At 39.9% G+C, this 23114-nt stretch overlaps 1 protein-coding gene across 17 annotated transcripts in view; it reads left to right on the forward strand.

Annotated features, from left to right (window-relative positions):
- The window catches only part of MPDZ (multiple PDZ domain crumbs cell polarity complex component), a 140132-nt gene that overhangs the window by 63800 nt on the left and 53218 nt on the right, over positions 1–23114 (forward strand). For 15 of the 17 annotated variants that reach the window (XM_019483833.2, XM_019483832.2, XM_019483830.2 and 12 more), the window contains 8 exons: positions 1629–1775; positions 2392–2556; positions 3079–3267; positions 6997–7206; positions 9227–9343; positions 12827–12988; positions 18070–18354; positions 19436–19559. In XM_019483833.2, coding sequence (XP_019339378.1) covers positions 1629–1775; positions 2392–2556; positions 3079–3267; positions 6997–7206; positions 9227–9343; positions 12827–12988; positions 18070–18354; positions 19436–19559 — 1399 coding nt within the window. The remainder of the gene's footprint in view (positions 1–1628; positions 1776–2391; positions 2557–3078; positions 3268–6996; positions 7207–9226; positions 9344–12826; positions 12989–18069; positions 18355–19435; positions 19560–23114) is intronic. The other 2 variants (XM_019483834.2, XM_019483835.2) reach the window with 2 other exon arrangements.

The raw sequence follows: 23114 nt of genomic DNA on the forward strand, positions 1-23114 counted from the left end.
CTTCCTGGTGCTGGGCGCAGGCTGCGCCCAGCACCGGTCCCAAGGATAACCTGTACTTACTGGCTTGCATTGCACCACCTGATATCAGCAGAAATGCAGTGAACCAAAAACAAAAATCACAACAGATGGAAGATTCCAGACATCTGCTCTATGTTCACACAGAAGTAACAAAATGGCTTAAAGCGCAAAAGAGTTTTGTGACTTGTGTTTTACCCTTGGACATAAAAGGTGACAGAGCATGACTGAAATTGTGGAAATAGAGATTATGTGTAATTGGATGCCTTGAAATGGACCTGGAACCCCAGGGGACATTCCCAGAGGGGCTGATACAGACTGGTGAACATGGTGATGCCTGAACCATGTGCGCACACAAACCAGATGATCCAAAACAAACATGATCACATGGGCTACTGTAATGACATGAATATGTGCGAATGTAGTGAAGTGCAGGACATGGTGCACCTGATCATTTGCTGACTCCTTGGTGAGAACTGTACAAAGGAGGACCTCACTGCAGCAGTGGAAAGAGCCATTGCTTGTGCATGGTTCTTGAAAGACATCCAGTTAATAATGAGGACATGAGAAGAAGACTGTAGGGCAAGGCAGAACTTCGATTTCTGTGCTTAGTGGGCCCCAGGTGTTTTGTTTCTGCTATACTAACCCAGAAGGGCTCATCCTTCCCTCCCCATTTACTGTTTAGCAGAGCTGGCCTACCACACTTGGTATACCTACACGTGCCATTAAGGCAATGTGATAAACTCCTGGGTGCAGCATCAGCTCCAGGCTCTGGGTGGCAGTCTCGGGTGGCGGAGACTGGCTGTAGCACAAGTGCTAAAGTACAAGGTTAAGCGGCAGGCATCTCCTGCACATTAGCAGTCTTGTGTTCCAGCAAGCCCGTGTTACTGTCTACACATCATTGCAGTGTAGGTAAGTACTCTGCCATAAGATAGTACGGTCCCTGACAGTACTGTCTTACAGCAGAGTTAATTAATTTACTGCACCCTAATACTGGCACACATGTAGATGGTGACAGTTTACTCTGGAACTAATCAGTCAGCTCCGCAGTAAAGCTCACGTGTATATGTACCCTCTGGGAAGTAAACTGCATCATCAGATCAAATATGCTGGCTCTCTGCTTGAGAGCTCTCATGGTGGGGGAGGGATTGTGTGGAATACTTAATTGTGAATTAATGCATATTGTATAAAGACATTGTTTTACAAAATACTGTATTATTAGCCTTTGTGGCTGCATAACATTTGATGGATTGAGCCCTTTGATATTTAGCCATCATCCCATTTCTTTGCAGTTCTCTCTGGATACTTTTTATCTACTGATAGACTTTGTTACCAGCTTACTTGGTCCTTTACAAAGTAGCATAGGGAGTCACAATTGGCTGCTTCCTTTTAACTTCTATTGTGATACTACTATCTTGTGTAGGTATAGAAAGCTGATAAGCATGGATGCTTTTTGAAATGCTTGAACTTGTAACTTAAATACCAGTACTTCTGACAAAATTCTGAGATTTCACTTATAAAGTTTTCAGTCTTTCTTATGTGATTTTGAATGAGAAATAAATACGTTTAATATTAAAACATATTAAAATAATGTTTTTTAAAAACCTTTTTAGGTGGCTGAAGTTAGCAAATCTAGTGAAAATAGTGGGTTAGGGATAAGCTTGGAAGCTACAGTAGGACATCATTTCATCCGATCTATTCTACCGGAAGGACCAGTCGGACGAAGTGGCAAGCTTTTTAGTGGAGATGAGCTGTTGGAAGTAAGAGATTATTCCTACTTTGTTTGTTTCTTTCTTTCTTGAAGGTGGCTTACTTCTCGCATTGAATGTTCTTTTGCATGTTGTATATCTTGTCACATACACTTCCAACAAAAAAAGTATGATTGATTATTTTTCATGGCAGCCCATTTTTAGATGGCAGCCCATGAAATGTATACAAATTCAGAATTCAGTAAAAAGAAAACTTTCTTGTTGTTGATTTAAATTAACACTTTAAAATCAAAACATGAACTTGATTTTCATGATTGTGGGAGACCAGAGCACTACCTGTTCATGTGCACTGTGCACCTCTCTACACAAGTCTGATAATATCACTCAGTTTGTTACTGTTAGTTCATTTGTTATTGCACTGGAGTTGGGCGGAGCTCTTGGCAAAGGGTCCCATTCATGAATAAACCTGTGATAGTTTTATGAAGTGGCCACAAGTTTTGATGAGACCAAAAGTTCATATTCCACTTTTGATTATCATGTTCAAAGCTTATTTTAGACATGACCTAACTTGGAGTATTTTTTCATGCCAAAATGTTTTTTTCTCATTTATGTTCTTGATCATGGTACTAGATGTTCTGTTTTACTTTCTTTTTTTTTTTTTTTGCAGGTGAATGAAATATCTTTGCTTGGTGAAAATCACAAAGATGTAGTCAATATTTTAAAAGAATTGCCTGTTAAGGTGAAAATGGTTTGCTGCCATCCAGTAGCTGCACTTCTCAGTCTCCCAGAGTTGGATAGTCTAAGTCTCTCTGAGGTTCAGCTCATAGAAAAGGTCTTTATCTTAATTTAAAAATTATCTCTGACTACTTTACTCAAGGGGCCAGCATCTTTATGCTCCCTCTTCAGAAGGGGAAACCGAGGCACATAAAGGGTGGGCAGAGAAATCTAAGGTCACGTAGCAACTAGTAGTTAGACATCCAGGATGCCTGAGTCCCAGTCCAGTGCCATAGCCAGAAGGACACACTGCATGCACTGGCTGGAATAACTTTATCAATAATCTTGTATAAGTGACATTTATAAGGAGCTCAGTTACTGCATACATGAAAGCTCTGTTATTGTAAATAGTCTCTAGGTTAAAGGCACAGGTTAGAGCAGTGGTGTCAGACTTTTTGGGCCCTGTGGTCTGGATCCAGTGTTTAAGTGGTTTTACACTCTCCATATACTCAGCACTGTCTCAGCTTTCATCTTGGTTTTGGTGTGCATGGCAGAAATTGGGCACGGGGTAATTCATAAACCTTTAGATTTGCAATGCTAATACATGAGCTTGAATTGGTTCTTTTTTTTGCTTTTTTAGCCTCATGTAGACCTTGGTGAAGCCATTGGTTCTTCAGAGACAGAGGGTCCTGATTTGAAAATGGCTGATATGGGTCAGAATACTGAGGAGGTACAAGGATCTCCTTTGGCAATGTGGGAAACAGAAGTACAGCAGATTGAATTGGGGAAAGGAAACATGGGACTTGGATTTAGCATCCTAGATTACCAGGTAACACCTACTTTGCTTATTTTAAGGAAAACTTAAAAGAGTTTTCTGTTAAGTCTGGAGCCCACCATATTTTATATTTTACATGTCAGGTTAACATATGGGAATCCTGTCAGGTTTTCATTATAGCCAGGGTTCCTGGATTTTACTCAGACCTCCCATTAATTGTATAGTTCATTCCTTTTACTGGATTAAGATTATGGGTTGTATTATGGTATTCCTGACACACACATATCTACATAGAGTGCTAGACTTACAAAAGGCTTGGCTTCTTATTTGTATGTGAAATGAATTGCACACCCAGCTCAGAGCATTAAGGCATCTAATTTCATGATTTGCAGTAGCATTGAGGTACTTAGGGCTAGATCCAATAAAGGACTTAGGTGTTTAAAGCAGGGTTAATGCGGGATTGAAGTATCTAAAAACAAAATTGTGGTTCAAAAATCTCCACTCAGCTGCTGCCTAACCCTGGAGTTGCCTAAGTGCAATAGGTATTTTCCTGTTTGATTTTAAAATGTTCCTTGTTGTTTGGGATCCCTGCTTCTATGCATGCCCAGAACTGGCTCAGCCTGAGCATTCTGGTACCTCCTACAAAAGTCTGATTAGGATCCAGAAACAATGTGCTGCCTAAACTCCAAAGAGGTGTGTAGGTTAAGATACACCCTCATCCTCAGCATTTCATATTGTTAGTTACAGGTAGCTCCTGCCTAGCATGGGTGGGCACGGTGTATCACTGTTCTGAAGTATCAGACTTTCCCAAAAGATGTTTAGGAAGCCTAGATGTCTTCTGTTCCAGGGACTAGGTAGGTGCCTAAAAGTTAGGTGATGCAGGCTTTTATATGTTTGAGTATTTTATTGCATCTAGCTCCATGAGATGCAACTATTTTGATTTGCATCCAATGTTTAGTTGTCAATTTCTGTCATTATCATGTCTCCATAAAGTGATGCTGGGCTTTTAGAAAATATGATCCACATCTTTACATGAGGGATTAAGTAATATAAAAGGGTCACATTGTTTGATAACGGCTTCTAATTCCAAATCTTGGAGACCAGCAGAGAAACTGAGAACAGTTCTTGAGAACTTTGTTATAAGTGCTAGAACATATTACATATTTATCCCTGTTGGTTCTTGGGGATTTCATGAAATGGATTCAGTGTGCAATATCCTGTATACTGAAGTCATTTATAGTATTGTTTGTGCCTCTTTGTTTCTTCCAGGAATATAAATGGTGAAGTAAAGTTAATATTTTATATTGTTTGGAAGGGATTTTATTTTTACTATTCTATCAGAATTGCAATTATCACTTAGTTAACTGTGACTAAAGCTGTAGTTTCATTAGCATGAGTGATTCCACTGATATTTCTGAATTCCTTTTCATTGCATAATGGGATGCCCAATATTCTCTCAAATGAGCAGGCTATCTACCTCAACAAGGGGGATTTTTAATATACCTGTAATGCAGCACCATCTCAAATGGCATTATAGCTGCTCTTGAACAAAATTACTAAGGACTGCCCACTCCTAAATAATGGTTCCAGCTATTGCAGGTTGCAACCTGTAAGATATGGTTATGATTTCATTCCATATTACAACACAGCAGTTGTCATAAACTGTCAAAGATCTTGCTGCTCTTCTGTTCTTAAGATCAGCACTCTAGTCACTTGTTCCTGTGTTTTTTATACACTGTGGTAGTGTTTTAAGTGTTGGCATGTGAAGCTGCTACTTTAAGGCTGTGGACAGGTATTACATTTGTGCTGGGAAAAATGCCTTTCTTTTGGCACAAGGAGCTAGCTAACATACAGCTGTTTGCAGAAGAAACCTGGTTCTGCCTTCATCCAAGGAATGGCAGGCTATGTCAGGTCAAGCGACTGGGATCCTGACTGCAGCAGGGCAGGGATTGTTCTGTCCCCTGTTCCTTTCCCACTCCCTTTTCCACAGGCATCAGCTGGAGACAGTTTATCTGCTCTGAGGAGGGGGGGAGCAAGGGAGCAGCTCCCAGTCACCCCATGACTAGAGAATTCTCCTTTGAATCAACTTTGTTGCTATCCAACAAGAGGCTGGAATGCCTATATGCACCCTTTCTCACCATGTTTTCCAGTGCTGCAGATTTTCTGGAGATTTACAGAGCTGGAATAGAACAGTTAATAAGCAGAAGTTGCTGTAGGTCCTCTTTTGTAACTTGGAGTTCATCTTTTGGAATCAATGAAGGTTATACTCGGTGGTATAGTATTTTGGGGGGTGGGGGGTGGTTCTGTTGTTCCTGCACAAGCCTGAATTGTTTAAACATTTAATGATAGTTCTGACCATGGTCTCTATGAAGCAGATTCTCAAAATATTAAGGAAATATTAAACGTGTATAGCAAAATCATAGAATCGTAAAAAGTAGGGCAGGAAGGGACCTTCAGAGGTCATCTAGTCCAAACCCCTGCTCAAAGTAGAATCAACCCTATCCAGAGCATCCCATACAAGTTCATATCTAATTTATTACTAAAATTATGCAATCAACCCTGTAGGACAACTACAGAGCATATTGCCGAAAGATACGAAAAACACCATTGCCTGTCATGGTCAAAGCAGGGGGATGAAGGCTGTCAATGTCCTGCTCCTGCAAGTGTTGTTAAAATGCGCTTGAGTGATCCAAGAAAGAGGACCATTTCTCCCCCTTATGGAGGAAGGCTAAACTCCCATAGTCTGTACTAGTCTAACCATGGAATAAAATTCCTTCCTGATCCCAAATATGGTGATCAGTCTGACCCTGATTAGAGGGACAAGGCTCTCCAACCTAGAAACTCTGCGTTTTATTTCTTATGCAGGAGTAATGATACACCTCGGTCAAAATCCCCAGCCTTGACTGCAGCCAACACCAATGCTTCTGAGGAAGGCAAAGCAAATTCCTTGATACTTGCAGCAATAAGCAGGGAAAAAATCCTCCCTGGCCCTGTGCAGCAACCAGCAAAGCCCAGAAGCATGGCAAAAATTAAGAACAAAAAGAACTTACTTGTTCTTGGTCTTTAGTTATAGTGTGTGCTTATGCACTCTGTGTGTGTGTGTGTGTGTGTGTGTGTGTGTTTTGAAAGTTGGAGATTTAAAAAATATTTCTTTATAAACAAAATTCACTCTTTTTATTCCACTGTTCATAATGTGCTTTATGGATTTCCTTCCAACGGCATGTGTCTGTACTTATTAAACTGCTTAGTTATGGACTTAAGGGCCCATTTTTATTATAGAGGTCTTTATGATGGAATGTGACCAGATTCCATTAACCACAAAGCAATCCTTATCAATAAGCTCCTTGATCTAGCAGAGCCTTAAAGTGTTAACCTTCCACACATGCTGCAATTCCTATTTTATTCCTAGACATTTGAGTATATGGGAGGTTGAAGAAGGGAGCAGCCTTGTTATTGTGAAGGGTGCTTATCTTAATTGCTGATATGTAATTACAGCAGGAAATGCAGCCCATAATTCAGCAGTTTTACTGTGAAGTTAAATGATATAAAGGCATCCAGAACATGTGAAACATAATTATTTTTGCTTGTATATATCAAAAGAGGCCCAAATGTAGAGGTCTGAGAACATGGACAGTTGTTAGAGAAATAAGTTCCTTTTGAATACTCATTTAGAATTTGCTAGAGTAGAGATTGAGTTCAGATCTTACAAACTTGCCTATCTTCTGTTAATTAAAAATAAATGAGTAATGAGTAAGCTCTTTTCTTTACACTTCCTTCAATTAGGATCCAGTGGACCCCGCAAACACAGTGATTGTAATCCGCTCGTTAGTTCCTGGTGGTGTTGCTGAACAAGATGGCAGACTTCTTCCTGGTGATCGGCTTATGTTTGTTAATGATGTCAACTTGGAAAACGGCAGCCTGGAGGAAGCTGTACAAGCACTGAAAGGAGCACCAGCAGGGACAGTTAGAATAGGCGTTGCCAAACCATTACCTGTAAGAATTTGGATATCAAACAATTGCTTTCCATATACTGCAAACTGATTTTAGCGGCCTTGATCTTCACTTTTGTATAGCTGCTTTGTAGGGCTGTACGAAATTTCACCAGGTATCTCATTTTGAAGCTGTTTCGATGCGTTTCAAGCTCGAAACAGTGAAATCGAAGTGAAACAAAAGGCTTCAAAACAGCTTCAAAACGAAACAAGGGCTCTTGAAATGTTTCAAAGTTTCAAGACATTTCGAGTTTTGAAGACGGGCTTGCTGCAGCTAAACAGAAACTAAGGAGAGTCAGGGGGGAGGGGGGAGGAAGGCCTGCTCTCTGATATTGACATCTAGCTCCCTGTTCACTTCCCTCAGCTCTCTGATCATTTCCCCAGCTCTTTCTGGGGTGTGCGGGCCCCCGATCTGTTCATGGGGTTTCAGCAGGCTGCCGCTGAAACTGCAGATCTGGGGGCCTGTGCCCCCTGGGAGGAGTCTGGCACAGCCCCACACCCCTCCCGGGGGGGACACAGGCCCCCAGATCTGCGTGCGGGATGACATCAAGATGCTGCTGCTGACAAATGATATGAATTTTGCTTTGAACAGTTTGAGGTGCAGTTTCCCAGAAACTCCTGCACCCTGAAACTTGGCAGACTTCATGCCCTCAGAGGGGGGTACCATCCCTACAATTTTCATCCAAATCAGGCAATAAATGACAAAGTTATAGGCATTTTCATGATTATAGCCTATGGGCGAAATGTTGAAACACATTGAAATGGTGAAACAGTTTCAAAGAAACGAAACGAAACACTGTCTCTTCGAAATGGCGAAATGGAAATCGAAATGAAATGGTGCTGTTTCACAAAGCCCTACTGCTTTGTGCTACTGAGAAGGAATGAAGCTTCCAGAAAGCATTCTTGATTGGCTCCCTTGCATACAGGTTCTCCTTGCTTACAGGAAATATCTGCATAGCAATGTGTGCAGTGGACTTATAACACCTCACATTTTGCCCCCAGTTTATGGAGTATGGCTGGCAAAGGGGGAGTGAATGCAGCATGCCTTTGCTCCTGGAACAGCCTAGCTGTTAATACAATCCCTAAGGCTACAGATAGCTGGGCATAGTTTAGAACAGCCCTAAATCTTCTCTGAAATGCATGAGAGTAGGTAAGGATGACACAAAGCCAGTTTCATATCCTTCTTCCAGAGTTGTGCCAACTCTGGTGTTTCCCACAATGTGCCCATTATAGGCACAATACATACACAATCTTTAAATCTAGATTTTTGAAAGAAACTTGCAGGTTAGTGTGAGTACTGCATGCTGCACATTAAAGTGTCCTGTGAATTAACATTTTCAGAATTAATATCAATTAAGGCACCAAAGAGGATTATGTTTGCTTAAGTTACTTTTCTGTTTCCTAACTTTGTGTAAATCTTTAGTATTGATGTTTAAATATTTAACATACCATCTTTGCTGACCTCTGCTACATTAGAAGTAATTTTCTTTACTCTGGAGTATATAAGAGATGCACCTAAAAAGAAAAAAGAGTAACAGTAAATTATGTTAAGAAGAAAAAAAAAGAACTTGTTGATTTTGTAGCACCCGAACTAAATATGTTTTGTTCTTTTCCAATTGTTATTTTCCCTAGAGGGTAAGAACTCACTACTGCCACCAGAGTTACTCCATTAGTTTGATTTGGTGTTTTCAGCAATGCAATTTCTGGCCTCTCCATATTCACATGGGGTGGCCCATGTGATTGTGGGAGATGGGGAAAATGGAAGCCATACATTTAGACTTATTTATTAATAGGCTGCAAGTGCTGTGGATGGCCTGTTAGTTTCATTACTTAAGCAGGTAAAATAAGATATGAAAGATCAATGTGTACGTTTTTACTTTTCTAGTGGTGTAACATTGCTTGAGATTTATCTTTCTTCTGAAGTTGATATTAATTTGCATTTCTAAAACTTTATTAACATTACTTACTATGCATGTCCTATACACTGGTTACTCTTCCAACTCAGAGCTTCATTCTTTCTGCAGCTTTCGCCAGAAGAGGGTTATGTTTCAGCTAAGGAAGATTCCTTTTACTACACTGCCCAGTCACTCGAGGAGGAAGGGCCAGCTGATGCAGCCCTCTTCCATGCTGAGCTGGCTCTGGTTAGTGGCCACAACTTAACAATATTTCTAGTAAAATCCACCTGACTATTGTCATCTTGTCTAGGCGCTGTAATGAAAAGCCTTATTTTATCACTTTGTTTATGATTTTTTATTTTTATTAATGTGTTTAGCCTCCCTTTTCTTCTTCTTCTGACCTGTAATCATTGGGTTTGGGCCTCAGGTAATATAAGCTTCCATAAGCCTGTTGAAATCAGTAGATCTACATTAGTTTGCACCAGCTGAAGATCTGACCCACAAATACTGGCTGCTAGGAAACAAGGGCATATTTTCCCTGAGATTTTTTAGTCAGCTAAGAGACCTGGATTCCCAGTTCCCATGGAATTGAATGGGCATAAAAAATTCATATCTTGCCATTTGCACAGAAGTTTTTATTTGCTTATTTTCTAGAAACAATCAATTTCTTTCTACTTTTCTATATAATTTGACAAATTGATAAGAGGTCTTCAGGAAATGAAGTCTGCTTGTTGAGGAATACTGCAACTTAAAAAGTTGCCTATGTTTCTTTTTTAAGACTTTTTACAGTATGCGTCAGTGAACAGAAGATTTGGAAGGGTAAAAGCTACTCATTTTCACATAAAGAAATCAATATAAATAAGAAATGGGCACTACACCTATCCCAGAAATTGCCAGAGACAAAGTTTCAGAAGACAGGAAATTATAATTTCCTGAGAATAATGTTTTATACTTTGTTTTTCACATATTCTTCTGTTTATTCAGACCTGGAGCCTGAACTTGCAAGATACTGAGTAAGGGTACCCCTGACCTTATTAAAACAGTTGCCAGCCTACATACTAAATTAATTTTTAAACAAATATCAGTATTCTTATATAGGATCTTTTTTCAGCCAGCATACACTTTTGAATATGAAAATTAAAATTATCATATTTGCCATAATTTCCCTTAGCTTGTGTGCAAGTGACAAAAGATGTATTTTTTTTCTGAAACAATATCTATAAATGTCTCTGTCCATTTTCTTTCCCTGTTTAATTTTTCCTTGATACCGTGGTATAGTATATATGACTTCACTGGTAAATTAAGGAGAAGGAGAAATTTTCTTATTAATAATTTTCTTGGGGAAAGATCCAATAAAAATTGACCCAAGGAATTGGTCTATAAGTGTTTGAACATATAACAAAGGCAAAAAGTTTGAAAATAATGCTGATATGCTTGTACAGTATATAAAATGAAGTGATTATTTGGTCTAAAGGTTCAAAACTTAATGGCTAAGTTGCATCTGCAAAATTAGAAAAGAAATATAAAATTACATATTTATGGCAAGTTTGCAAAGTAAATGCACAGTTACTTCTTTTATAGTTGCAAATATGAGGCCAAATCATGACATCCTTACTCAGATGCAGCTCCCAGAGCTCCCATTGGCACAGTTGAAGTGAAGGTATAATACCCCAAAGTGAGTGATGAGGTGATGGTGTTTTTGTGATTATCCTTGAAATACACGAGAAGCAAGAATTCTTCTGGGTGATATCTTTTATTGGACTAACTGTTTAGTTTATATAGACCAGTGATTATCAACTAGGGTGCCATGCTAACTTGAATGCCTTGAGATCCTTTCAAGGCTGGTATGAGTTGCCACACAATATTAGCATTGTTAGGTGTACAAACGTGATTCACAAGATAAACTCAAGAGATTTCAAGTGGGAATCCACAGTATTAAAAACTCTCTGACCTGTTGTGGTCTTTCTTTTTTTCTGTAGTAAATATAAGTGAAGGATAAGTGCTGACATTTTCTGAGGAGTTCTTTCAGTTTATCAAGGGGTGCCTAGAGTCTAGAAAGATTGAAAACTACAGGTATAGATATAGGCAAGCTTTTGGTATCAGAGTACCTTTCATCAGGCCTCAAGGGTACTAGGATACCTAAAAGCATGGCTATGTCTACCCCAACCACGTAGTTGGTCCAATAGCAGGTATTACCCATAAGAATTTTTGCCTCTTCCAAAGTGAATGAGGCTCGTAGAGCATAAGTTTCCTTGAAAAATAGGGCTTAGGAATCTTTGAAAATTATACCTGGAACTAAGACTAACTGAGCCCTCAGCATTTGCCCTAATATTTTGCACATGCAACTTAGTTTATTTTGACAATTTAGGTCTAAATGTCTGACTTAAACCCACCGAATTTAGAGGAAAGGTGTTCACTTATCTTTTTGTGGCACAGGTGTATATACTAAGTGTCTGAATTAGAAATATGTTCTGTATGATTACAATCTGAACTGCACTGATCTTTATATGCACAACAGAGCTATATACCTAAGCACAAAAGAGCCATTTGAGGACTGAGCATAAATGATAAATGTTTCCCTTGAATTGCCTGTTGGTATAAGACAATTGTATCATACATGTACACACACGATACTAATGTTGCCCTATATTGTTTTAAAAGTTTGTTATGAGAGGCTTATATTTGGGTGTTTGAATGCAAGGAACTTAGTGGCAATATTAGAGAAATTGCTGAGGTATATGGATCATTGATGCAACAAATGGAATTGATTGTTTGGAGCCAGTTCAGTTCATTGTGTCAGTTGTTACATGTAGGAATATGAAATTATGAATTAATGATACAACTAGCCGCAAAAAGTGAAAAGCAGTCTTATGACCCATGTCTCCAGTTGCATGTTGAAAGAGCTTGCTCTGCAGATTATTTTCAGGGTTGACACTGGAGTTTAGTGAAGCCATGATACTTATCTCACTTGTATCTGTTTATTAGGGCGATTCCTGTTTCTAACCTACACTGGCAGATTAGAAACAGAGACATGGTATTCAAATGGTGAATTACAGTCAAATGTAGTTGCGACCATATTAGTATTTATTGTACTAAAAATCTTAGAAAAAATGAGTTACTCTGCATGCATCTATTACATATTTTTAAAATTCACTATTTCTGTCAGACTAAATATCCCACCTAAACAGCTTGCAAACCTTTACCATATAAAAGTCTCCCATTTCTAAAGGTTATATTCTTTTAACATTTCTTAACCTTCTAAAAACAGCCAAGGCTTTTAAAATAAACATCAGAAAAATAATTTAATCCTAAAAAGTAGCACTAAATGAATCTTCCTGCTTTGTAGCATTTAGTTTCAAAGTGGGGAGATTGTGAGGGGTTTGTTGACACCATGGACTAAACAAGAGTTTATAATAATCTAATATTAATCTAATCTAATATTAGACCTCATGGCCCTCAGCCCAGCTCCACTCTGAAATATTTGCAAAATCAGAGACAAACTGTACTGTACTGTTGTTACACAGATCTCACTAAGGATAGAATCTGGCCTGCTGTGAGTAGAGGGTCTTGTGTAAAATAGAAAAACAGAAGAATATTAATCCACAGAAGAAGAATACTTCCTTGTAATATATACAAATAAATATTTAGCCACTGATGTCTGTGTGAAGCTTATGTGGTATGAAGGTAGCAGATAGCCTGACTGATGGCTAAATTTGCCTTTGTTGTTAGGTGGACTCCAGTGAGGCAGATCTTGTGGATGAATCTACCTTTGAATCACAGTATTCTCCCAACAATGATGATACCTTCCAGGCTTCTATATTAGCTCTGCATGGTAGTGCTTGTAGTGATGATTTGAACTATAACCTCTCTCTTCCATCATCAACTCCCAAGGTAAAAAGAAAAGATCATTTTATTGATGGGAAATCTTGTATAAAACGTTGAGTGTTTCTATCTAGCTGTTGTATTAGATGTAGAGGCATTATGTTGTCACAAGTCCATCTGCACATACGTTCGTTATCAGATTAGAGGGCATTTTCATTTAAGTAGTGTTGATTGGATACCTTTCAGCCTTGTATATTAGAGAGAGAGAGAGGGAGCTAGATGGTTCAGAACTTGCATTGTGCTCTGCAAAGTCAAACATGAAGTATTTTGAGACATTTGTATTATTACAGTTATGGTGAGTAGTCTGCTACAAAAATGCTACTTATTAAGCTTCAGGGGATACTCAAAACTGGCTACATAGTCTAGCTGCTTTATTCTACTTGTACAGTGGTTGAGGCAAGTTACAGTCTCATTTTCATCATTTGTTTAATATTTGTGTAGCTGATGTTATGACTGTTAAAACACTATGTTCTTGAAGTAATGTACATTTTCAATTATATTGTAATAAAAGGTAAACCAACAGCATATCTGGTTGAGTCTTAGTAGATAAACTGAATTACTTAATCAGCAAAGAATAAGTTTCTTATATTTGAAAGATTGTTTTTTTATTTAGTTTTCCAGTCACCATATTGATTTTTTTTCTATGTTGATGGTGGCTTTTTGTTTATCTCCATGTCATTTCTTTTTTCTTTTTTACTTGACAGTCTGTTAATTATGTTTCTTTATCTAGGAACTTTCTAATACCTTTCTTCTAGGATTTATCATCTTTGCAGGCAACACCAGATATTTTTCTTGGATGGTTCACAGAGTATAATCTTGAATAGAAATCTTTCTTCTGCTTCTTCCACCCCTGAGACTGTCTGCTTTTATTCCTTTTGGAATGTGTTCAGTTTTTATAGGGAATGAAACCTGAATTTATCTCATAATGTAATCTTCTGAGCCACTCTAGAGCATATCTTTGCTGTGCCAAAAGGACAGATTGCATTGTTTAACTCCATAATTGTTACTTAAAGGGATTATGCAGTATGCATGCTGAGAATGATATATTTTATGGGGTAGAGGCTGGTCTAATAAAATGTGCCATGTTAGGGTTCCCTGAAATCTTAATTTTTTTTCAGGACTTTTAAAGGCAGTTTTTATTTGGAATTTTGAAGCATATGACCACATTGCTTCCCCCCCCCCTCCCAATTTCTACTTGTGCATTTATTTACACAAGTGCAAAGTGAGTACAGTAAGTTAATGTTTGAATCAGTAGCATTCTAGATGATCTTCGCAAAGGTGGAAAGGATTTCACAAGATGGAAAGCAGTGGGGAAACCAGTGTTTATAAAAATAATTTGGAGCAAATGATGAATGCAGTAAAACTTTGAACCTATGCAAATAGATATTACAAAGAATTCTGAGATACTTTAGCTGGCTCTAGTGCAGAATACATTACTAGAATATAGGTTTTTGAATGCTTGGTTGTCATTTTCAAAATAACAGCTGGAGAAAAAGTATTTTAAATCAAAGTAACTTGAATGCATTTTCCCTTAATGAATATAGTTTGAGAGAGATCTGCAGGGAAGTTTAAAGCACTGATCACTCAAAAGAAACACATTTTGGGGGATAGGACCTGATCCAGCTCCCATTGACATCAATGAGTGCGCTTCCACTAGTTTAGCAGAAGTTAGACCAGTGGCTTAAACAATATCAAAGGTGAGGATGTCATCTGTCTTTCAGACATGATGAAATTCACTAAATTGATTAGGCTTCTTTTGTTCATATCTTTTAAAGGATGGGGATTATTTCATTTATCCGCCCTTATATAAAATTTAGATTTTGTTCAGTTATATTCTCAGATGTAACTTAGATTGATTGCATAGTTGTGAATCTTTAATGATGACTGTCTGGTGAAACTGTTTTCTGAAATATTTCCTGGTGCCTATCCAGCTTCTTAATTCTCTCATGGATCTGTTTTGTTGCAGTGGTACTCCATGTTTTGGTCCCACAGGCCATATTGGGCTCTGGGTCCTCGGACCACTTTCTCCCTGCCTCACCAGAATTAGGTCTCAGGGGCCTGGTGCTACCCCCCAGGCACCCAGATTAGATCCTTAGGGCCTAGCACTGTGGCAGGACAGTAGTGGGTGCTCCTGCACTGAGCCACCCACCTCACTGCGCTCGACCACCTTCCAGGCTCCGAGTGCCTCCCTGGGGGGCGCCACACGTCCAGCCGACCCCCTTCCTGGAGCACACCCGCTAGCCTGGGGGTAGAACTGCCACCACCCAAGGATTGGCTTGATTCTGGCACTGCGTCCCCTGGGAAACACAGGCCTAGTAGCCCTCAAGGGTACTTGACTTACTTCAAGAACTTGGGGTGCTTCCCTCAGTTGGAAGCACAAGAAATGGTCTCCCTTAGTCAGCTGAACCAAGGGGACCCCAAGGCATAATCTAGACCCATTCCCAATAAGTCTCCCACGCTAGATACAAAGAAGAACTTTATTGGTTACAAGGAGTAGGGTTGGAATAGGATACAGAGTTGAGTAATATCAGAGAAATCCCATAGAGCAAACAGGCTGGCTGGAGTAGCCTTTGATCACACATCTGAGTTCCTGCAAGGTATATATCTAGTTAAATCTCAAGTAGCTTACAAGTATCATGCAGAGGCAGGTGGAGATTCCCTCTGGAGGCAGGCAGTTCCTTGATCATGAGTTTGGGAGAGAGACCAAGTTTCAGATAGTCCAGCTCTCCTCTCTCTCTGAGTCTTCCTCATGGCTGTTGCCCCCTCCTCCTGGGAAGTCCTTAACTTATATAACCCTTATGACCTCATTTACCTGGTCCAGTGGAGGCCAGCACCTGTTGGCAGTCAGCCAACCAATTTGAAATGCATCACTGGTTGCTGGGCAGACTGGCAGTCTCTGTCCCACGAGGGAGCCCAAGCCCCTCACCCAGGTATGTGATGCCAGTCACGTAGGCAGACGAAGCAGGTTTCCCGCCTCCCTCAGGAATGTATCCATCTCAGGTTACCTAAAGAGAGAGGGTAAGGTGTGTACCCTCTGCAGGGCTCATCCTAACCAAATTGTCACAGAGCAGAGTTTTTGGGGAGAAACAGAGGTGGCCTTCTGCCACAAGCACCACCATCTCCCACCTCCCATGTGCTGGGATTGGGTGCCCTATCCAGCACACTGGGCCTGGGACTCCCCATGGTTCCAAAATTTGGTGGCAGTGACCCACTGCCAAATTTCTGGATCATGGGGAGCCCCATGGGCCAGGTAACATGGTGCCGCAGGCTGGATCTGGCTTGCGGGCTGGTGGTTGAACACTCCTGTTTTACACTGAAAGGCAAAGCCATATATTGACATCTGTGGGAAGATATTCCATATCCAGGAAAGCTTCTTTTTGTAGCAGTATAAGAGAATGCTGTAAACTGTAACACACAAGATGAGAATTAACATGGTCTTCAGGAAGAAAGAAATTATCTCTTTTACTTTCTCGCTTAAAGCATAGCACAGTTATGGCTGATTTCATGGTCCAAGGATGGAAACCTACATCAGACAGCCTGTTTCTGTTTGTACTCCTGATGATGCTGTTTCTGCCCCTTCAAAAACAAGCCTTTCACATTTTTGAGTCACTTTTAGTGAAGGGACAGGAGCATGTAATTGTATTGATGAAAATCAACTTTAATGTTCATGGTAGAAAATGGCACAGAATGCTACTGTTTACTCTTTACGTACAGAGTTTTGAAGGCACGTCTGCTTGAAAATCATTGAACATGACACAGTTATGCAGGCTGTTTGAGGGAGAATAAGGGATATTCTGAAAGCAGTGTAGGAAAATTAAAATGTCAGTGGAATAGAAATTTCCTGTGATGATAATGAATTTGCTGAAGAAGGAAAAAATTGGAATAAAAAGAATTACCTACCATTTCTGATACTGAAAAAAATGCCTTGTGCCTGTGATACATTGTTCAGTAGAGTCTGTTGGTGTAAATTTTCAAAAGAGATGAGTGATTTTGAAGGTCCAACTTGTCATTCTTTGAGGGCCTGATTTTCAAGAAAGAATAAATATTTATTATTTGACTACCAAGCTCCCTTTAAAGTGCTTTACATTGAAAAATTAAAATCATTGCTCATTTAAAAAAATGTTAATCAAACTTGCATAAAAAAAGAAAAACTTTACCTCAGTAATGTAGCTGCGGTCAACAAAACCTAGGCCCCATCTATAGATTACACTTAAGGTATGACTAACTAAGTAATTGCACTGGAAAGTCACTGGCCAAATGTTCTATCTATTAATGGAGTTATAAAAAGAAGAATAAGCTGCTAAGTTATATCACAAAATATGTATAACTTTGTAGCTGCTTCCTATCATACCATTAATTGAACATGTGGCCAGGGGTCCCTGTGCCTGGGAGCCCCATCAGCTGATTGGAGCTCCTAGCTGGGGGCCATGCGCTCCCAGTTGACAGGGCTTCCAGCTGTGGGGGCAGGGGGAGAAAAGGAGAGGGGCTTTCATGTTACATGTGTGACCATGTATGTCCTGTTGCATAAGAAGTATGTAAATATTGATTTTGGTTGTTGTTAAGATGAACATTTTTTGTATAATTTAAATTAAAATTGACTTTTCTTGCAGCTTAGTTTGTGAATAAAGGCCTGCATCTTGTGATGTTTTTCCGCCTGAGACAGGCCACTAGACATTTAAATTGTAAGTAGTGTAAATTGTGGCCCAGATCCTGAATCTGCATACATTTACATTATACCACTGAAGTCATTGGAGTTCTGTTAGTTAACACCACTAAGGGCCTGCCCTCAGATATCAATATTACTACCACAGATACAAATTATCACTACCTAAAAAAGCAAAATGTTTACAGAGGAAAAACTTGTTACAGTAAAATGACTTTCAATGATCTGTCATTTTGTGAATTCACTGCTTTTTATGAAAGGCCAAATATAAGTATCTGTATGCTTAAATAAGTTTTAAATAATAAGTATTTAAATCAGTTTAACTGTTTTGCAGGTTTAATGTCAATTTAATATATTTAGCATAAAATACACATTTTAACAATAGTGTTTAGGATCTTAAATACTTCTTACTGATTCTGTTTAACAGGGTGTTGGAGAAGAATCTTCAAATGCCTCAGTTGATTTCCAAATGTCCAGCAAGAGTTCAAACAACATGGATCTCGTCCAGAGAGGGACAGAGAACAAAACCTCAGTGAAGATAAACCTAGAACCTGCTCTTGCTTTTGCAAAAAAGGATTTCCTACCTTCAGACATTCCTGAGAAACAGGCTGGATTTGAAAACACAACTGAATGGACCAAGCCAGAGAGAGCCACTGAAATGACACAAAATTCCAGCCTCACTACCACAGTTGACTTGGACCTCTCTGGAAAAGTAAAGATCTATCTTTCTATAGACAGAATATGTGTGCAAATTATCTTTAGATTTAGTATTTGTAAACTGCTACTTCATGATTGACTTTCAATATTTCTGACTCTAAATGTAGCATTCTACTGTGGGGTTCACAGTTGAAAGGTAACATTAGGCACAAGCCAGAGCAAGAAGGTGGTACAAAAGTCATCCTGACCTAGAAGCAACTCAACTGGGTTCTGTAGCTCACTCATTCTTGAATCACAGATCCGCCCTGTGTCCTCCATGCTTAATGAGACTGGAGGCAACAGTAAAGCAAGTCACTGTTAGCTCCTCAGAGCATTTGTGCTCTGTTGGCTCAGTGGCACTGACTTGATAATTAAGGTTACAAGAGCAATACTTTGTCCATTCCTTCCAAACTGATCCAAGAATCAGGGAAGCAAGTACATATATTTCTTACTGTTTTATTACATGCTTTGGTGCAAGATTTTGGTTGTCCACAAGGTAGTGATTCTCAAACTTTTTTAGACCTGATGGACCATTCATTAGACTGAAGGCCCCCTTCAGAAAATGTCAGCTCTTAGCTTTCACTCAGTTTTTAACTACACAAAAATAATAGTTCTTGTTGCAAAGAACTTAGAAAGACCAAAATAGGTCAGAATGTTTTTTAATACTGTGAATTTCCTATGTGAAATCTCTGTGTTTATCCTGCAAGTCATGTTTGCATGCCTAACTATGCTAACATGAGTGCACAGCACCTCACAACACCCCTAAAAGGATCTCAAGCTACCCTAGTTGAGAATCACTGCTATAAGGTATATATGTAGATTCTTATTCCATGTACTATTGGCACATAGTTCAATTCACAGTTGAGCCTTCAAATATCACTGTAGACAAACAAGTGTTTAAGGACAACCTTTATGATGGATGATATATTTTTTCTTTGGTTCAATGTGATTTCACTGAAAAAAAATAGATAAATTGCAGTTTCTTAAATTAGCAATTCTAAGGCTCAGCAGACTGTCAAACATCTGTGATATATAAGGCATATGAAGTCTGGTCATATTTTACTCTTACTGTTTTGATACACTTTTCTTTGTTTTAGGTTGCAGTACCATTAATGGAAAAGAGCTATCCAACATCTACTGGGGAAAATTCCACAATTCAAAGTATTGCCAAACACATGTATGAGAAAACTATAACTATTGCAAAAGGCAATTCAAGTCTAGGTAGAGTATCCAAGGTGTCTGTCTGTCTGATTAATATTTCTCTGTTAATTACTGTTCCCTGTCTCTATAGCAGTATTGTCTAACCAGTTTCCGATCTACCCATTCATTCTAACGCAGGGCTGTCCAACTTCAGGCCTGCCCCCAGGTAGCTGCACAGTGCACACTCCAGGCATGGCCTCTCACATATCCATCCTCGACCCTCCGAGATTGTGCTGGGTGTGGGCTGTGCTGGCATTGAGATCTCTGCCCCTCCACCACTCAGGCAGCACCTGGACCCCTGGGCTCTCCGCTGCTGTGAGCTGGCCTCTTGCATGCCACCAGTTGAACATCTCTGTTCTAAAGGAAACTACTAAAAAAAATCCATGTAGCTGGGAGAATAGAAACAGGTGTTCACTTACCTTCTTTGCTTTATCTTCTGCTCTTCTCCATTCATTTGGCCATTTGGATCTGTAAAGGCATGCATTAAACAATCAAACAATCAATCCACAAAGAGTTTCATTCTCTAACTAAAAGCATTCCTTTCATAAAATGGAGGACCTTAAACAGTAAAGTGATTCATCGTCAAAAATCTAATGCTTATTTGTTTATATTAAATAATTTAAAATAAAGTTAGGTTTGGAACAGAAATATGAACAAAATAAAACGCAGTTTATATACAAATGTGTGATGTAGTTGAGAAGTCATGCACTTCAGTGTGAAAAGGACACTGGTCACAGGACCAAGTTTTCAGAGGTACTTAGATACCAAAAGATATAGACAGGTCTGTAGTGCAACCCTTTTGCTGCTGCGGGCTGTCACTTGTGACCTGGAATTCTCTTGCAGGCAACAAAATTCTGCTTCTAAGACTACCCAAGCCACCTGTGCTTGCCACCTGTTCTCTGCCTCTTTTCAGCTAAAGTGCTCCCAGGAGAGGAGCATTTTGATAGCAGCTCCTGTGGCTCTCTAAGTGCAGAGGCAGTGATGCCAACTGTCCCTTACCCAGGCTATGCAAATGGGGAGGGAGACCCCATTCTCCTTATTTCATATTTCACAGCCACATAAAGGTTGGGCATAAGGGAACCCAAGGTATTTCAGTTTTTGCCAAAAGTAACTGTGCTCTCACTACTGCCCACCTATATCATAGGTAGTTAGTAGCCTTAGCAAATTGCATGTCAAACACAACAGTAAAACAGAAAAGTACAACATATGTGTGTGTGCCTGTATATATAAAGAACTTGTGTCACATGTAGTCAAAAGGTAGAATTGCAAAAATGTAGAATTACCTACTGGTATTATGCCAACATAATATAAAAATAAGTAACTGTGGCCTCTAGCTCTTGACTTGGTTTTTTTTCTTGCAGTTCCTACCCATTCTGGCCCCTTGTGTTGCCTAGCCACGGCCAGTATTTTGCACACATGGCTGCACTGCTTTTAACTTTCACTTTTACTAAAGGAGCTAAAATAAGAGCTATGTAATGATGTTGAAAGCTGCAGCTGTGTCAATTATTTAAGTTGAAAACTAGCATTTTTTCTCTTAAATGCTAGCATTCATGGTTTGCAATAGCCCTTAAAGCCCAGCCATAATACTGCTAACTTTTCTTTTTGTTTTAAAAAAGAAATCTATATTAGGAGCACCAAACACTTGAAACACAATGAAAAGTAAAGTGCCCGTGCTCTGGGTATATATTAGTGAAGCTGTTGGTGCACCAGCAATGGCACTTAACTCTTTTTTCTTTCTTTGAAAGTATAAAAATCTGAAGATTTGGAAAAAGGGGGTTCAGTACAACAACCTGCACTGCAGAAGTGGCAGGTGGCTGAACCCCCTGCTCCTTGCTTCCTCTTTGCCCCTCCAGGTGCTGGCAGACCACACCATGGGAGCCTCCAGGCACTTTTTTAAATCCCAAAAGAAACAAAGAATCCCCCACCTTCCCTCTGGGCTCAGAAGCATATCCCCTCCCTTTCCTTTCTTCCCCCTGTTCCCCTGCTCACTTCTACTTCTTTCCCTGCTGTCCAGGGACAGGAGAAGCTTCAAAGTGTTCCTTCCTGCTCCAGCTGGGCTGGGACAGCAGCAGTGGTAATGAGTGGATGGTAGGTTCTCCTGACTTGTCCAGCTCCCACAGAATTAATTGTGTGGAGGGAGAGCCCTCTGTCCATCGTTGCTGCCACTGTCTCAGCTGAGGCCACCCCCACACAGCCCACCTGGAGCAAGCAGGAGTGGCTCTGAAGCTTTCTTAACCCCTGGGACAGTAAGAAAAGAAGCAACAGGTGGGGGAGGAGTGAAAGTGGAGGGGAGGGGATGAGCCTCTGAGCATGGAGGGGAGAGAAGGGGAGGGGGGATTCTCACCTGCTTTAGGGACTTAAAAAAAGTTCCCAGAGGCTTCTGGTGAAGTCGGGTCTAAAAATGTGGGTGCAGTCACTGCTTCATTCATCTGGATCCGCCACTGGTTATGCACTTGATATCAGATGTGAACTTGAATGTTGATGTCATCTGATAGACACGGGGCCAGATTTGTCTGTGGTGTGATGGTGTTGGCTTCAGTTAAGTTGTGCCTGTTTACCCGAGGGATGAAAGGGGCTTCTAGTCTAAAGCCAAATTTTGATTGGCACCCTGGAGACAGGCACAATGCCCACAGAAATGAGCACGCACATGCTGCCTATATTCTGGTTCACTACAGCCAAATATAGTACCACATGTGCATTTTGTTCCTACTAAGAATAGGAATAACCTATGTATGGAGAATTTTGGATGGAGGAGTGTGTGAGCATAAATGCATAGACCGTGCCCCCAGACCACAGCCAGCAGTGGCCATCTGTAATGTCTGAGCATTTACTTTGTGACATAACCAAAGTGGGAAGCAGAATCAAAGCAGCTGTCTCCTGAGCTGTACTCTTGCAATAATAGCCACAGGATACTTTTGTTTTATATAAATTAATGTATCTTTCCTTAGGATTGGTGGTCTATAAATTAAGATATATCCACATTCATTGACAGCGTCACATAGCTTGCCCATAGCTCAGATATTTACCTTCCAAGTCATAAACATAAGTCCCATTGCCCAAATAATCCCATATCTCTCCATCTGTTTCAATATTAAATGCCCAGGAAAAGATGGGCATGCTTAGGAGGTTAATAAATCTGAGCTTTGGCATGCCAAAGTGGGAAGGAGTGTGCCAGAATCCAGGAAGCCTCATGGATAGTGTCCTGCCAGCCTCAGCCTCCTGCTTAAACAGAGGGAGCTTCAGCTTTAGAGCCTCTGCTTTATCTCATCTGTGGATTGGAGAGAGGTGGTTTCAGGTGACCACAGATGACTGATAAGAACAGTGTGCCTAGGAGGTTAATACATCTGGGCTTTCTTACCGTTCATGGAGAACAGTGTTCTCCAGAGCTGTTAGCCATTTGAGCCTCTTTCACGAACACTAACTGCCTTTGTAATTGTGAAATATACACAAACATACATGAAATCTTTCTCAGAGTATGGGTGACCATCAGAATAATGAGCAACAGTTGTCCTCCTGTAGGGAAAGGAAGAAGGGGTAGTCATAATTGTGGGCTCATAGAACAGTGATGTAACCTAA

This window comes from Alligator mississippiensis, chromosome 3, assembly GCF_030867095.1.
Source record: "Alligator mississippiensis isolate rAllMis1 chromosome 3, rAllMis1, whole genome shotgun sequence".
NCBI lineage: Eukaryota > Metazoa > Chordata > Crocodylia > Alligatoridae > Alligator > Alligator mississippiensis.